Genomic DNA, 17,198 nt, shown 5'->3' on the forward strand with positions numbered 1-17,198 from the left:
TGAAGTTCTTGTCTGTAGTGACAGGTTTGACTTTTGTTTGGGTTGTTTCAGTTGTGTGTGTGTGTGTGTGTGTGTGTGTGTGGTGCTTGGTTCCTCTGGCTGACTGGTTTCCTCTCAGCTTTTCAAGAATCACTCACATGCTCCTCTTTTCTTCTTCTTTAGCAAATCTTTGACTCTTTTTTTTTCTCTGCATGCTTTTCAATGGATTAGTTTACTAACTTCATCATTTCTCTCTTTTTGTGTTTCTGTTGTCACCCTTCTCTTTTGGTTCTGTCTTTGCCTCTGGTTGCTAAGAGAGAATTTGTTTAGTGGCTTTTGAATTTAAATCCTTTCCACATGATCATACCTGAAGCAGCTCAAGTATCTTGTCTGTGGAAACTTCCCTTGACTGCCTATATTTCTGATACCACCAATCAGCAGCTGATATTGAACTGTTGCTTCTTTTCCTTTTTTGTTGGCTGCAGTGACATTTGCTATCAGTTGTCGGTTACATAGAAGTGGTGTTTGTAGTTAACATTAGTCAATTAATTAATAATTAATTGAAAATCAATCAGAAATGATTTTGAAAATTGATCATTTGAGCAATTTTTCAAGTAGAATGTCAAATATTCTCTGGTGAGACTTTGCTGCTGTTCTTTAACATAGAAAATCAAACATCTTTGGTTTTTGGGACATTACATGAACTCAACTTGGTCTTTGAGAAATCGTGATGAGCGTTTTTATAGAATAAAAGATCAATGGAGAAAATCTGCAGATGAATTGGTTATGAAGATATCATTTAGTTGCAACAACTCGCTGCTGTTGTGGCTGGCTGCAGTAGACGATGCAGAAGTCCTCCATCTACCTTCATTGGTGCTTCACATTTTAAAAGGGAATATTGTTCAAGACCAATCCAGTGTTTCGTTTATGTGCTGTGACTGAATGCAGTTTGACTGACGGTGTTAACAGTGAAACAAAAGTTTAAATCTTATAAAAACTTAAATGCAGTGCGTTTGGCTTTAGATGGATCAGGAGGATTCACAGAGAAGAATCTGCATCAAGTGAGTGGAGGGTTTGTCAGAGCGGCTGGTAGCAGCACAGTCCAGCAGGTGAAGACATCCAGGCATCTGATGCACTGTAACTCAGCTAAATTCTGTTAAACAGATATGTCCTTTTTTTCAGTGGCATTTTAATGACTTTATTTCAAGATGTAGTGGGGTGTAGAACTGAAGGGATGACGGCTTGTTTACGTCAGACTTTAATCTGGATCAGTCTCTATTTAACATGTCTTAGACTGTTGTCCCTGCAGGGAAGAGGAACGTTCAGGTCTGAGGTTAGAACATGCCTGTACTATAAACAACTGGTTTATTCTATGTGCACTTATAATCACAGTAGATGTACATACGCTTTCATGTAGTACCAGCAGTCATTCTTTTTATGCGATAAACAAGACAACCAACACAAAACTATCCCAGCTAACTTGTCACCGATTCTTTTAATGTGCATTGGCTAAAAGAAAATTGAGCATGACTTCAGTAGTTGAAGTGAAACATTAGTTCAGTGAGTTTCTACACTTAACGTCTGTTATTAACCAGCCACTAATTCAGCTGATAACTCGCCCTGAGTCAGTGTAAATGCCTGTGTGACTGCTGCTTGTATTGAAACGGTGTAAAGTTGGCCTACAGGACATTTGCAGAGTTTGGAACAGATCTGAATCGATTCAAGTTCAAACTCTGTATTTTCCAACAAATTTAAACTGGTTTTATTCACTGGTTTCCCCTGGATTTCCTTTTTCTCTCCCTGCAGCCGTCAAACAGCTGAAGGAGACTGTAAGTTCTTCAATCCACAAACTGGCCAACTTTGATGGTAAGAGCTCATCGAAGCTTCAAGGAAAAAATTCTCACCAGTAGTTCTCTTCTGTTGTCTGAGTCGATTGATGAACTAACTTAAAGATAAAAAGTTGTGCTATCACATTAAACTGAATTATATTCTAGCATCACTAACAAGTGTGAACTGGAAATTTAGACCTCATGTTTCTGTGTGCTTGTGTTTGTTTTGTAGAAGTGATGGACGCCCACCTACAGAACAACCAGACGGCCGAAGACGACATCTTGGCCAGTCCTGATCGACTCAAAGGTAGCAGACACACACACACACACTCACAGACCTAAGCAGGATTTATACTTGATACAAGAGGTTTTGGTATCATCACCGCAACACTAAGTGGGTTGCAAGGCATAGCCTCCCCCTTAACACAGTATAAATACAGCTTTATACTGTCCTCGGCCCGGCTGCTAAATATAGACCAATGATTACTGATTGGAACCGTGTTTGAGTGTCGTGTGTTTACTGTGGATCAGTGCTGAACTGAAGTTTGCCAACATGCTTTCTAAAACAAACAGTGAACATGTTGTCATCTGCATAATCTTTGTTATAAAATGACCAACCAACAACTGTATTTTGTGCCAGTTCTTGTTTAATTTCTGTGATGGTAAAATTAAATCAGGTCCTCCTCATTAATACATTTAGAATCGTTTTCATTTTCGGTCTTTTGGGGACAGTACAATGACTTTTCTTTTTGTGAAGAAATAATCACAAAGGGCAAAACTGCTGACATGGAGGAATCCTTCTGTAGTGCCCTCTGACCTCTGACCTTGTCTTTGCTGTTGTGAGAGGTCTGACTGTTTGTCATCCTTTGGATCCTCTGTGGACACAAACACAATGCTCAGGCACACCAGCAGCAGCAGCAGCAGCCATGTGTGAGGGCTTCCACATCCTGCTGAAATACACTTTCTTTGAACATGCACAAACTTTTATGTTTGTTTACTTCTGAGGAACAACCACATGTCTAACCCCTTGTTTCTAACTTCAACCCCAAAGTCAAGTCTAAAGCTTCAAACAGTCTTTTTAAAGAAGAGAGGAACAGACAACATGTCCTCACTCCCAAGGTCTAAAGCTCAGAGATTCAAAAATTCACCACTCAGTCACATAAAGCTGCTCCAAACTGCTGCTGCTGTTGTTTCTATTTCATCTCCTGAGCCCTGCTGTGCCTCGTTCACTACAATAACTCCAGTCAGTGCACTTCACACAAGTGTGTGTGGTTATATAAGCACATGTACGTTTGTGTATATTGGTCTGTTTTTTTGTTTTTTTTTTAAATTCTTCTTCCTTAATTTTGTTTGCTGCAATATTTTTATTAGTTGTTACTATAAACTTGTAAATGGTTTGTCCCACCTATGCACTCCCCTCGTGACTAACCCCCCCCCCCCCCCTCCCCTCTCTGTGTGTGTCTGTCCACAGGGAATCAGATGGATGCCAAAGAGTCAGACATGTCAGACACTCTGAGTCCTAGCAAAGATCGCAGCAGTGACGACACATCAGGTCAGTCACACAGGGTCATGTTTTAAATTTTCATATTGAATTATTTATATCAAATTATATTGAGTATATAGTATAATACAAGTTGAGTATGTAGGTCCTATTTGTTCATTTTTTTGCAGAGGTTTTCTTTTTCAGTTTTTCAGTTTTTCTGAACTTTAATAACTTTTAACAATGTTTAGTGTTCCATGGGGAAAAGTGTTTTCATCAAATTTCATCATTTTGCATCTGCTACACATAGAGCTTCTACTCTGTAATAAACTCACCATGGAATACTTTCAAAATAATCTGCTGAGAACTAAATCATACACTAAGACTTTATTTAGAAAAGTACAGAAATCATCTGTGTGTGTGTGTGTGTGTGTGTGTGTGTGTGTGTGTGTGTGTGTGTTTGTGTCCCGTGTGTGTGTGTGTGTGTGTGTGTGTGTGTGTGTGTGTGTGTGTGTGTGTGTGTGTGTGTGTTTCAGATGGCAACATGGATGACCAGGAGCTGAATGAACCACAGAACAGAGTAGCTCTGCTCAAAGGTAACCATGGCAGCTCATCTGTGCTTTGTAGTTCTGCTCTGTGCTGCACTAACAGACCATAAAGCCATAAACCAGGGCTGTGAGCCAGTGGGGGGAGCTGTTCAGTTACTTTGGTGCCTTCAGGTCCTTTTAATGGCTTTATTCTTTGAGTTTATTTTTAACTTTTTTAATTTATAGTGTATGACATGTCCATTACATGTTTTAAGAGAGTAAAATTACTGTGTGTGGTGTGTGTAGCTGAGTTGCATCGGGCCGGTCTAGAGCCTGGAGACACGGAGCAGGTCATCCACCATCTCCACAGAGAGCTTCTGGAGGCCCAGGAATTAGCCAACACCGGCAAGCAGAAATGTCTGGAGCTCCAAGGTAACTAACATTATAAAAATAATCCCACTCTGGGAGCTGTGACTAGATCATAGTTCCAGTTAGCGTCAACAAATTCCTAAATTTCCTCCCATTTCACTTGAGGTTCTGAAAATAGAAATGTGGACTGTAAAAAGTTTCATAACAAAGCAGAGAGAGACTATTTTTTTTGACATTATAGTTTCTTGATTTCTCAAATTCAAAAATGAATCCCATTGTAAGTCGCATTACATCATGACAGATCAGTGAGGGGGAGATGGTGACTCTGTGACTCTCTGTGTCCCTGTAGCTCTGCTGGAGGAGGAGAGGAGGAGTAACTCTCAGCTGACTGAGGAGTCAACCAAACAGATCCAGTACCTGCAGAGTTAGTACACACACACACACACACACAGAGAACAATAAGATACTGTACACTTGTATGCATCACGATCTGCCTTGTTCCCTCCTCACTTCCCCTTTGTGTTTGTGTGTGTGTTTAGCTCAGCTCGGGAAGCTGCAGGCTGACATGGAGGCACTGAGGGAGCAGAGGGAGAGCACCATCTGCACCACCAGAGAGGAGCTCTACTCCGCCCAGGAGGAGGTACCACTGCACCTCACTAGCACACCTGCATACAAATTTAACTCCCCCTTTTTTCGGATTCCCCTCTGACTCAAGCCGACTCCCCTCTGACTCCGCCTGTGATCCCTTTTTACTCCTCTGTCTCAGCCCAACCAGGCATCCTCACTGACCCCGCCCGACTCCCCCGTGACTCCCCTCCAATTCCATCCACTTCCCCTCTGACTCTTCCTGACTCCTGACTCCTCAATTATTGCAATATAAACCCCAGTCATATATCACATCACTGACCTTCCGTTGGACTGTTTCTGCTTTCAGATTCTCGTCCTGCGGCACGCCATGGAGGCAGCAACGGCAGAGCGGGAGCGCGAGATCGCCGCCCTGCAGGCCGACCTGGGCAGCGTGCGCTCTGAGCTGGAGCACTGGAGGAACACGGCTTCTAAGTACGAGGAGGAGATCAGTCGGCTGCAGGAGGCCTTCACACAGCAGCAACAGCAGCAGAACACCGCCAACCAGCTGCAGGGTGAGCAGAGTGTGTGTGTGTGTACGTGTGTGTACGTGTGTACCTGTGCCAATGACAGTCTATATGTTTGTGTTTATGAATGAAGTGGGTACTAATTATGACTGTACCTCTCTCTGTCTCTCTCTCTCCCTCCCTCCCTCCCTCAGTGGAGTGTGTTGCATTGCAGCAGCGGTGTGTGTGTTTGCAGCAGGACTGTGAAGGCCTGAGAGGTGAACGGAAAGCTCTTATGGAAAAACTGCACCGCCTGGAGACTGAGCTGAGCAGGTACACACACACTCACACACACACAACACACACACACACACACACACACACACACACACACACACAGACCAGTAACACCAGACCACTCTGTACTGCAGGTGCTGATTTTACATCAAAACTAAAAGTTTAGCTCCTGACAGAATTAGAGATTTCTAAACACTTCAAAGAATTTCTTTAGTTTCTTTAATAAATAAATGATTTATAGTCGATAATAATAACTGAATATAGTATGCAACACCTAAAACTACAACTCAACATGGAAAAGACCCCAAACTCTTAACTGAATGTAAAGCCGAGGTTCAACCCAGAACATTTTAGGAATGCGTGTCAAACTCAAGGGTGGACATTAAAACTGAACCTAAAAGTCTTTGTGACAGCCGTGATGGAGTTGATGAATTCTGGCTCAGGACAGCTAACAGGAGCTCCGCCAAGTCCTCAGAGCCTGACGCAGTTCAGAGTTTGGAGAAGGCATTAAAGGATGGACTGATGATGAGACTGCCAGGAGGAAACATGGCGTCCAGCTGATTCAGCCAGAGCAGGACGAGGAGACAGCAGATGACTGACAGCTGACAGAGCCAGACCGAGCAGTCAGCAGGTTAACAGGCTGCAGCTCTGTGCTCTGTCTGATCTCCATGGAGAGAAAACATCACTACATGTTCTCATCGGAGCTGAGAGCTCAGCAGGTTTTATCTGAGCTTCAGCTGCTTTTTCACTAGTTTCCAATAAACTGTAGGTGCCATCGGCAGCACTTTTAGTGAATATTTGTAATGAATTACACCAGTTAAACTGCAGATGTCAGAAGACCTGTCTGCTCCAGCTCGCTGTCCCGTCACTGCTGAGATGCAGCCCGACCAGTATTTGTTTTCTAAACATCTTTAAATACTCAATTGAAGTTGAAGCCAAATTCAACAATGTCCCAGTTTAGTGAAAATATTTGCAGCAGCTCAAAACAAACGGCAGAAGAGAGCAGAGGGCATTTTTCTTCCAACTGTTCCCCAACACAAACACGCTGCAGTGTTACCTGATTCAGACACACATGCGCCTCCGTAAGCAGATAATCATATTTTGAGCTGTAACAGAAAGAGGTCAGTCACAGAGGGGAGGCTTCCTCCGGTCCAGCCAAATGTCCCATCAGATCAAAATCTTTGCTGTCAACAAATGAGGTCCATCCAGTCAATACATAATATCCCAGATCACAATAAATGTTTAAGACAGATGAGGTCAGTGAGAGGGAACAGATGGAGTTCGAGCAGGAAAAACAATAAACACTCTGATCTTAGTAACCTGACGTCCTCTGTGTCCTCATGCGTTTATGTTATGTGAAAAATTGTGGTTAAGTTGATCTTCCAATTATGTAGAGTATACACAAGTGAGGAATCTCTCAGGATCTCAGGATTTACATCTTTGTAACTTTGCCCTGAATCCAGTCTGAAAGGTCACCTTAGTGCTTCAGATCATGCTGTGGGAAGGAATGTAATGTAATCTGGTTGTGTGAACTCTGGCAGAGACTGATGAACATGTTCGTGACATGCTGATGTATTTTGTCAGTTATGGACTGGTTATGTTTGTGTTGCATGTTTGTGCGCAGCACCAGGGAGCAGAGTCTGGTCCTCAGCAGCAGTCTGGAGTCTCTGGAGAAGAGGGAGGAGGTTCTGCAGGATAAACTGGGTTCTCTGGAGAACCAACACCTGCAGGACGCAAGCAGGCTGAAGAGCCAGCTGGACCAGGCCCAGGCCCGCACACACACACTGCAGAGAGAGGTACACAATCCCTTGAAGTTGTGTAGTCAGTTCTTCACACATATTGGTGATCTGACAACTTATAGATACTCGTATGTGCAGTATGAAGACACACAGTCGCAGCTGCTGGACCTCCGTCAGCGCTACGAGCGAACAGAGCAGGAGAAGCGGAACATCCACCAGGAGCTGGAGCAGTGCAGGAGCAGCCTGAAGCTGCTGCAGGACAAGACCAGCTCTGTGAGTACACACACACACACACACACACACACACACACACACACACACACACACACATACAGACACACCTTTTAAGACCAAAGACTATAATGGACTATCTGTGTTGTAAACTTTTATTTTTGTTTGTTCAGCTTTAATCCAGATGTTTTTGTTTTCTTGATGTTTTTTCCACAGTTTTGTGTTTTTTGTTTGTTGTTTTTTTTTGTTCGGTTGTTTTTTTGTTTTTTTTTTTAAAGATGAACACAGGAGAAACACCAGATTTGCTTCTGGACACTCTGGGTGTCTTGGACTCGCTAGCCGTAACTCACCCAGAACGTCGGGTTCACAGCCTCCCTCCTCACTGCTTACTTACTAACTCTAGACAGAAAAACATCTCACAACCAGTGTTGTTTGGATTCCCAAATGAATCTGTAATCAGACCTTCAGTCCCGATGACTAACAAAGAGGGTTGATAACAAACTGTCTGCTGGAGGTAAAAGCTAATTGAGTAAATACAGTATGTAAACAGGGTCTGTTATAAATAACAACAAAATAATCATTGACAAAGTAGCAAGAATAAAATTTCAGGTGTGATTGCAGCAGATTGAAGCAGTTAAATAAAGAAATGGATCCTCCCAGCTCTTCCAGCTAAGGTGACATCATGTCACACTATTGTCTCTGCTGCCTTTTGATCCTAAGCCGATAAATAACAGCTGTTAGTTTGTCTCTGCCACTGTGAAAACTACAGGAAAGAATCAAAAAATCAGATGACAACAGCGAGGCAGAGCAGCCTCCTCCTCCTCTCTTACCCCTCTTCCTCTTCTCCCTCTCTCCTCTTTCTTCTACCTGTCTTTAGTTCTTCCTCTTCCTCAGACTTCTGTTGATGTGATGGCAAATGTTTGTCTTGTTCCTCAGGTTTTGTTTCCACAGAGCTTTTCAGAATAAAAGTCCTGATCTAGATTCACAGGACTAGATCAACAAACCTTGTTTTAACTGAACTTTCTAAAGGATAATTTCTGATTATTACAACTGTGGTTGTACTTTCATTGCTTTGTCTATGATTACTGTCTGTAATAATCAGTGCTCGCTGCTTCGAATTGCCCCTTGAGGGACAAATAAATGAATCTTGAAATGTGATGAATAACATTGTGTTGACCGAGTTAATCGCTGGTATTTGGGAACAAGGTGACATCCCTGAAAAGAGCAGGTCATTAAACATGAGCAGTGACACAATCAGACAGGTTGGAAACAAACCTTAAGGTTAGAGAAACTTGTTAAGAAAAGAAAATAAAGGTCAGCAGTAAATCAATGACCAAACTGCTCATTGTAAACATTCATCACGGCTTACAGACCGAATTCCTGCTTCAACTTTGACTCACAAACTCTACAGTTTTTCTTTACTATGACAGAGATTCAGGTGCATTAACTTTCATTTTAAACCCCAAATTAAGTAGTTTGGATTGTTGGTTTGTTCGCAGCCTGATTATCTGAAGTGCAACACGTGTCAGCGTCATCACATGGTGCAGCTATAGGCATCGTATAGCTCACACGGGGAGGCCGACGTGTCGGGGTGCAGTAGCCAGAAGGTGCTGACGTGGGGAGTGTATGTCTCTCCCGTCAGACTTTGTTGTAGTGATGTCTTCATGTTCCCAAATCTCAGCAATTACTTTGGTACTATTTGATTTTACTGATAGAAATTACGGATCCAAACTATGAAAGTAAGTCCCAAGTTGTAATGAATCAGAATCATCCTTCATGTCCATTATTTATCTCCACCAGGCACAATGTGTCATGCGTTAGCACTCCAGTTTACAGACAACAGTGTTTTAGCTTTCCTTCTGTGAACCTACATTTTGTGATACCTGCTGTGTTAGGGATGTGGTTCAATAGCACTTTATCAAGTCTGAATCCAGCTCTGAACCTGCTTATAGAATCCAAATCTTTTCAAATGGTTTATTGCTGCTTTTTTGAATAGTTTTCGTGAATGAAGAAAAGTTTTTATTTAAAAAAACAAACGTCAAACTATTTTGTTTACAAAAGATATAACTTGAATCTAGCTTCTAATCACTTTAATAACACAGTTGATCATTAAAATTGTTATTTAGAGACCAGTTACCAGACAAGCATGACACTGACATTAATAGAAACTACAGTAGAGAATTTGGCACTGGCCTTTAAACGCCAGTGGACTTTTAGTGCTGTCAGCAGCAGCTGATACAGATCAGCTTTTGAGTGCTAATGAGACGTCCTGGTGCAGAAAGTTAATGAGCTGAAATCCTACAGGAAGGTGTTGTTGTTAAAAAAAGAGCCTGGTGACGCCGTTCTTCTTCTGTGGTTTTTTAAATTTTTTTTGTGAATGTGGCTGAATGTAGAAACGGCGGTGTTGCTTGGTAGAAACGGCTGACTGGATAAGATCTGTCTTCGTACAAATCCCCTCTCTCTCTCTGTCTCTCTCTCTCTGTGTCTCTCTCTCTCTCTCTGTCTCTGTCTCTGTCTCTCTCTCTCTCTGTCTCTCTCTCTCTGTCTCTGTCTCTCACTCTCTCGCTCTCTCTCTGTCTCCCCCCTCCCTCCCCCTTGCTGTAGCTGCTCCATCTTCCATGTTGGTTTTGGTTGATTTGCCGGCTGATTTCTTCTTATCCCTCTCCTCTCCCCTCCCTCCCTCTAGCCATCCATATTGCAGCCTGTCCAAGCCATATTCATGGGCCTTGTCCTGGCTCTGCTCTACTGGTGTTTCGGCCAGTTGTGGTAGAAAGGTACACACCGACATGACATCAGTCTGTCTCTTTATCTGTCTCTGCTGCCTCCATCTGTCCATCATCCCTCCATTGTTTGTGGAAGGGAAGCTGACTGAGGTGAAAACATTGTCCTGCTCTTTGATGAATTCAGGGTCATAGGTTTGGGTGGGAAATTTAAAACTTTAGGATACAGTAATGAGGTAGCTACACCCTGGATTAAAAAAAAAAAATGATTAGATTAAATTATGATTTCAATCAGGAACTATCTGATCAAAAACATGTGACATGTTTACAAAGATGACCAGGCTGTGCCAGCCTTCACTCTGTGCTGTTTGGATGAACACACATGTAACAGTGTATTGTTTCTCTTATTTCTCGGCCGCAGGAAGAAAGGTGTTGTGCAGGTGAAAGCTAATGATGAACCATGTAGTAAATTACTACTTTAGTTTTCATCCTTTATAAAAACATTAAAAATGAGAGCGAAGGATCAGTTTATGGTCATGTGGGATTAGTTATGGAAAGTTTAGTTTTTAGAGTTAAGTGCATCTTGGTGTAGACTTCTGTTACATAACCAAGATGTTAGAGTTGAACCCTGAATTCTGATCAGCAGGACACGCTCCTCACCTCCTGCACTTCTCTTCTAAACTGAGCATCATCTTCATCATCATGATGGTCTGTCTCCGTCCTCTGGTTCAAGCAGCTCTAACTAAAGCATGGCTGTCTGTCCATTTGTCTGCCTGTCAGTCAGTCTGCCTGCTCGCTCGCCTGCTTCTGCTCTCCTGCAGCTGACTCTGAACTGTGCTCTTTAAAGGGGTGGGCTCCCACCAACCACAGAGCCTCCGGCTTAAAGGGATACCTCACTCTCCTCAATGCCTACTGACATTTTTCATCTCCAAATAAACATTAGTCCTCAGGCTTCTACGGGAAAAGCTCTCTGGCTTTGTTAGCGTTGCAGTGTTTATGTAATGGTTGCTGCCTGTGGGTGGCTGAGCTGAGAGGTTTCAGGGACAAATTAAGTGGTTGTTGTGATGCAACAGCAGCAGCTTTTGTTTTTCTTACAGTGGTAATTAGAAATTCTCTCCTATGCAGTTTTATTTTGGTAGATCTTAGAGATCATTGCTGAAGTCATCAGAGAAAGTAGTATGTGCAGTCTGAAGGAGCCAAGACCAAGGAGCTCAAACTATAAAGCTGAAGTTATCATTTATTTTTCTTAATGTCAACAAATTCCATGAAAGTTTCCTACAGCAGCTGGGCTCTGTAGCTTTTAAACAAACGTAATCAAACAGACGTGAATGGTGTATTTGTTAGGGACTATCTTCACCGGCGGATTAATCCACATTTGGTGCTGTTGTGAGTATTTCCAGCAGCAGGATGGTGTTTGTAGGAATAAACTACATGTGTGTGTTCATGATAATGAAGGAACATCCAGAGCAACAGTGTGTCTCACTGATGCGTTTTTAATAGTTTATGACGACAGCTGAGCCCGACGGCACAGAGGAACAAGATATCTGTCTTTAGATACAGACATGTTAGTCGATCACTTTGTTGTTGTTATGAGTCTGCACGTTGGGTTTGTTGACACTAAATAAAATACAGAATATCACTTGACTTTAACAGGTCAGGTCAGGGCTGTCTTGCAGACATGGAGTCAGAGGTTATGGGTCATTTTAATTATTATGTGATTGGTGGTTCAGTTAGGTTAGAGATGTTTTACTAAGATTTTAATTGTAGGAATTTGGTGAAAATGATGTGATGGGAAATCAGAATGGGAATAAGGCTGAGGAGGAATCATTCAGAGGAAAAAAGAAAAAGCAGTTGGTGTTAGTGCTGCGCCTCGTTTTGGACTCAGATTTCCTGGGAAACATATTGTGAAGATAAAGGTATCCCTTTAAAGCGTCAGGCTCTCACCTTCATGTCTGACCACGTCTTCTAACAGTGAGTCTCTAACACTGTCCTCCACCCTGCCGCGTTCACTCACCGTCTCCTCACAGCTCCCTCTCACTTTCAGGGTGATGGTGCTTTATTTTCATTTATGTGAATGCATCATTTTTCCTTTTGCAACAGTGTTTGTGGTTCATTTATTATTTCTCTAATTTTTGTTCAGTTTCTTGCATCCAGTCCGCTGCTTCATCTCAGTTCATTTTTCCATTACTTACTCACAGGTTTGATATTCTGTTTATTGTGACGCTCTTCCATCTTTTTGTCTTCAATCTTTTTTCTTTCTTTTTTTTTTTTTTTTTTTGGACTCACTGCAGATTTTTTTTCTTACTCTCCAGCCATTGATGCTGTTTTGTTCATTTTAAAACCTTCATAATTCTGTCCATCGTATTCGTTCTGTGTTGTTTGCTGCTTGTCTGGTTATTCAGTAATGTCTCACCAGTGTTTCCAGTTGTTTGGTGTGAAGGAAAACTGGTCTGTAACTTTTCTGTTTCTCTACTCAGGTAACCTCCGCAGCCCTGTTTTTACGTTGCTGCTTCTACCTGTGTTTTATTTTTTATCTTCTGCCTCTCCTGAAGTCCCATAAGACAATATTATCTATTCTTTTATTTTCTATTTTTGTTATTTAGTATTTAAGTTATTTATTTTGTGCATGAGTTATGGGAAAAGACCACACATGCTTCTCTACCATGCAGCTTACTCATATTTGATGCACACAGCTGCCTCAAAATGCCAAGAACTTTGTTACTGAACCTTCATCATATAATGAAACGATGAGAATCATCTGCTGTTCAAATTAAAGAGCAACAGGCTCAGCTGATGGAAGAACTACACAGATTTAGACATGGTCACCTGTTCTGCTGTTACAGGAAGATGCAGAGGACGTTTACGTGTCGACACAATGTCTGAAAAAATCACTTGGCTGAATATCTGTAAAAGTGAAGCAGTGAAAGTTTTATAGAAGAATTAGAAAGACTAGTTCATTGCCTGAGTCTTGTGCACTCTTCAAGGTCATATTCACACCTGTAGTTTAGGTTTAGTTACTACAAACCAAGGGATGAAAAGGTGAACCAAGAGCGAACTGACAAGATGCTCATTGATTGGACAGTTTTGGTGACGTCATCCTGCATCATCAGATCTGCACGGACCCACAGAGGAAAATCAAGTTCAGGTGACAGAGAGCTCGTCATGCCAACTAGACCAGTTCATTTATCTTCTCTGGTGTTGGAAAGAGCTCATGAAGGAAGAACAGGAGCTTTGTGGGTCCAGACTGAAACCTCATGTGTCATGAAGAGTGACGAGCAGGTAGAAACAGGACGAAGAGGAGGCGCCTTGTACCGAAAAAATCCCTGCACTCACATGCTGACATGAGTACCCGTTTCCATGGTTACCGCATGATCTTGCATAAATTTTGCTCTTACAAATTGCTTGGAGGCAAATTTTCTGAGCAGTTCACAGTCCACAGATGGATTTAATAGTAGTTCAGCTGAAGTCACATATACAGAGTCACTAACTCCTGCGTCTTGTTCACACAACAAATTAAAAGCACCAGAGTCTGATGTCAGGTCGAACAAGACCCTGATTTTCAGGCGCTGTCGGTTCACTTAGTCCATAGTCATCGTTTGATTGACAGCTTTCAGACCAGGTTAAACGAACCAAACTAAAGGGATCTGAGTCAAAACACCTTTTAATAACTTTAGTTTAATAGATAAGTTGCCTGTGTTCACAAAAATATCCTCTTTAGGGACTTCAGCAGCTTTATTAATTTTTTTATTTTATTTTTCTATCATCTTTTTTTCTGCAGTCCTCTGTTCTCTCTCTCTATCTCTCTCTCTCTCCTCTCTCCTCTCCTCCCTCATCTTTCTTCTCTTTCTCTTTATTCTTCATTCAGTCTTGGTCCAGTTTAAGTGAAAAGATTTGGACACAATAATCAGACTGACTTGATCTTCTTTGTCTTTGTTTTTTCATGTGTGTGCGCGCGCGTGTGTGTGCGTGTGTGTGTGTGTGTGCGCGTGTGTGTGTGTTGTCTCTTGGACAGAGCGGCTGGAGCCCCTGGATGCCGGTCATCGCAGTGATGGTCGCCGTGACGGCAGCCGTCCTCTACCCCAACCTCTCCAAGAGCAGCTCCACCTAGGACACATGAACACACATACATATACACACACACACAGATATATACACACACACACACACACACACAGCGCTGTGAGGAGAGCATCACTGCTTTACTTGTATAAAGTCTAATTGTACATAATTGTAGAGGGAATATAAAGGTTGTGGTTTCTACAGAGGATTCAGATGCTTTTTGTTTTATTTTGTTTTTGTGTTTGTTTTGTTTTTCTGCGACGGGGAGTTTTGTTGTCGTTTTTATTCTCGGCTCTCTCTCAGCTTTGGTGGGGGCTTTTTGGTTTTCGTCTCTCTGCTGATTTCTGGGTAACAAACCGTTCTCCAGCAGGACAAGCTTCCACACAAAAAACCCGCCTGAGGTGACCTTCACACCCGTCCCATCACACACGAGCAGGGCGGGGGTGAATGCAACGCTTTCCAGCAGCACTCAGTGCAGTCAGGGGAACATGATCCACACATCACTGAAAACTGACAGGTCTGCGTCAGTGCACTGTTGAATACATTTCATTGGCTATCAGCGTCTGTTAGGGGCCAGTGTGTCCCTGTAGCGCTGTCTGACCTGCTTTAACTGGGCAGTCACAGCTGCAGCGCTTCATCAGTGTGTTTCATCAACACTGAGGATAGTTCCTGGGCAGGACTGACATTTTAATATTCACTATCTTCACCTTTCTCTCCACTTTGAAGCAGCTTTTTTCAGCTTTAATTTAACTCATGAAATTCTTCATTGTTTTCACTTTCGTCCTAAAAATGTCTCTGACATCTTCATCATCATCTGTCTTTATCGTTTCCTCAGAGCAGTATGATGACTTTTGGATATTAGCTGCCTATATACTATATTATGCCTACATGGTGCATTTTCTTAAACAAATTTGTCTTTAGTCAGATGATCACAAATCAACTGACAAACATCAAACTAGGGGCAGGAAGTGATTCAGGCTAACTTTTATTATGAATTCAAACGGTAAAAAATTTAAAAACTCAATCTGTATCTGCTGGAAGTTATAATTCTCTTCCATCAGTCCTAAATTAATCCATTAATTGTTGCAGCTCTTATATAAATAACGTTTCCTGAGTGAAAGGTCATCAGGGTCCCACTGCCCATTTTTCAAATGTAATAAAAAGACAATATCTGCTGCAGATATCAGTAAACCAATTAAGTAAAATGCTGCTTTAATACTTCATGAAAGTCACCACAGATGAAGCAGGAACAGTGATGACGTGCGTCAGTTCACCTGGATCAGTATTGTAGTCGACCGTGTCCGAGTCTGCTGGGAAGTGTTCACAGAAAGGTGGTCCCAGGAAGTCCTGCTCTGTTGTGGTTTTAGTCGGCCATGTTGGATGTCTAACGTGGCGTTTTCTCTGTGTTTTTGTGTTTTTTCTTTCCGGGGCAGTTTGTGGGGTCGGGGTTGAAACTTGAAGCCAAATTATTAAAATAAAAATCAGATTTATTTTCTTTGTTTTTTTTTTTTTTTTTTTTATTATTATTTTGGGGACACAGAAAAGGGGGTCAAAGTGCCTCTGATGTAACTAACACCACAGTTTGTGTATGTGTGCGGGCAAACGCAACCACACACACACACACACACACACACACACACACACACACTATCCTTGATAAACACACACAAACCCACACACTTATCTTATTAGACTGTCGGAGGTCTGTCAGTGTTGAGTGTGGAGAGAAGCTGTAATCCACAATGCCTTACCAGCTTTTTCTGAAGCTTTCGGCTGCTTCTCATGGCCTTCAATGGTGCATAGCGTTAGCTTGCTAGGTTGGTTCACGACAGCTGAACCGCACCGATGACAGTTGATCAAACTGCACTGATGAAGTCTGTGAGATGGGGGGGGGGATTGAAAGCTCAGAAAAAAGCTTGTAAGGGAACCTTGAGTCAAAATTTAGTCAAATCATGATTGTGGCTTCATCAATAATTTCCATCAGCTGGATGATGATTTTTAGCCACGTTAGCGTCTCTTTAGAACGACTGCGTTTAGGTCTGTTGGCTCAGCACTCGGTCCAGATTGAAATATCTCAGCAACTCCTGGATGGATTGAAACTTGGTTCCCAGAGGATGAATCCTAACGACTTGGCTGATTTTCTGACTGAACATCTAGCGCCACCGTCTGGTCAGAATGCCAACGTGTCCAACTCTTGAGTTCATGACAGGATGACTCAAAAACAACTGAATTCTCATTATTATATTAACTGTTCGTATATTAGTAAGTCACTCCGCAGGGTTCCCTTTAAGCTACAGTAGATTTCAGCACAAAGTACAATCGGAGATGTCCTAATCGCCTCCATGCAGAGGATAACGCCACGTTCGTGTCTACCCCGAGTTTTTGTAATCGCCACTTTTTGAACTTCAGGTCAACATCCAATAATTATGACCAGAAAACTCATATTTTTGTGAAAGCTTACAAACCAACAGTGCTTAATGAATGGGAATGTCAAATGTCATTTAATCCATAAAGTTAACTGAACACACTTGTAATAGGTATATAGTGCTATATTGTCAAAGTAGGGTATTTTCTTTTTTAACCCTCACACAACAAACATGAGTCTTTCCCATCTCTACCATCCATCCCATATGACAAGAACTTAAACCTTTCATTTATGGAAGGACATGGTATTTCCTCTGGTGCCACCCTCAGGACAAACAGTGAAGAATAATAAGGTTTTCTTTCCAGTTTTCATCCATCCAGGATCTTTTTAATTACTGCTGAGTAAAAAAACTCAAACTGAAAAAGTGTAACAGAGAAGATAACTGACAGTATTGTTTAAAATTAGACCAAAAGTACTGATCATCAATATTGTTTTACGTTTCAATATATTTCACAAATAGTTTGTGATGAACG

At 42.0% G+C, this 17,198-nt stretch overlaps 1 protein-coding gene across 6 annotated transcripts in view; it reads left to right on the plus strand.

Moving 5' to 3' along the window:
• Nucleotides 1–16,938, plus strand: part of slmap (sarcolemma associated protein) — a 58,395-nt gene extending 41,457 nt beyond the window's left edge. For all 6 annotated transcript variants that reach the window (XM_022742010.1, XM_022742012.1, XM_022742011.1 and 3 more), the window contains 12 exons: nucleotides 1,786–1,845; nucleotides 2,041–2,115; nucleotides 3,280–3,360; nucleotides 3,825–3,884; nucleotides 4,122–4,247; nucleotides 4,534–4,608; nucleotides 4,724–4,824; nucleotides 5,119–5,323; nucleotides 5,470–5,587; nucleotides 7,176–7,347; nucleotides 7,429–7,563; nucleotides 14,254–16,938. In XM_022742010.1, the coding sequence (XP_022597731.1) occupies nucleotides 1,786–1,845; nucleotides 2,041–2,115; nucleotides 3,280–3,360; nucleotides 3,825–3,884; nucleotides 4,122–4,247; nucleotides 4,534–4,608; nucleotides 4,724–4,824; nucleotides 5,119–5,323; nucleotides 5,470–5,587; nucleotides 7,176–7,347; nucleotides 7,429–7,563; nucleotides 14,254–14,349 (1,304 nt within the window). In that variant the 3' untranslated portion in view covers nucleotides 14,350–16,938. The remainder of the gene's footprint in view (nucleotides 1–1,785; nucleotides 1,846–2,040; nucleotides 2,116–3,279; nucleotides 3,361–3,824; nucleotides 3,885–4,121; nucleotides 4,248–4,533; nucleotides 4,609–4,723; nucleotides 4,825–5,118; nucleotides 5,324–5,469; nucleotides 5,588–7,175; nucleotides 7,348–7,428; nucleotides 7,564–14,253) is intronic.
• Nucleotides 16,939–17,198: the final 260 nt, after the last annotated feature.

Source organism: Seriola dumerili, unplaced genomic scaffold (assembly GCF_002260705.1).
Source record: "Seriola dumerili isolate Sdu_G_001 unplaced genomic scaffold, Sdu_1.0 BDQW01000066.1, whole genome shotgun sequence".
Taxonomy (NCBI): domain Eukaryota; kingdom Metazoa; phylum Chordata; class Actinopteri; order Carangiformes; family Carangidae; genus Seriola; species Seriola dumerili.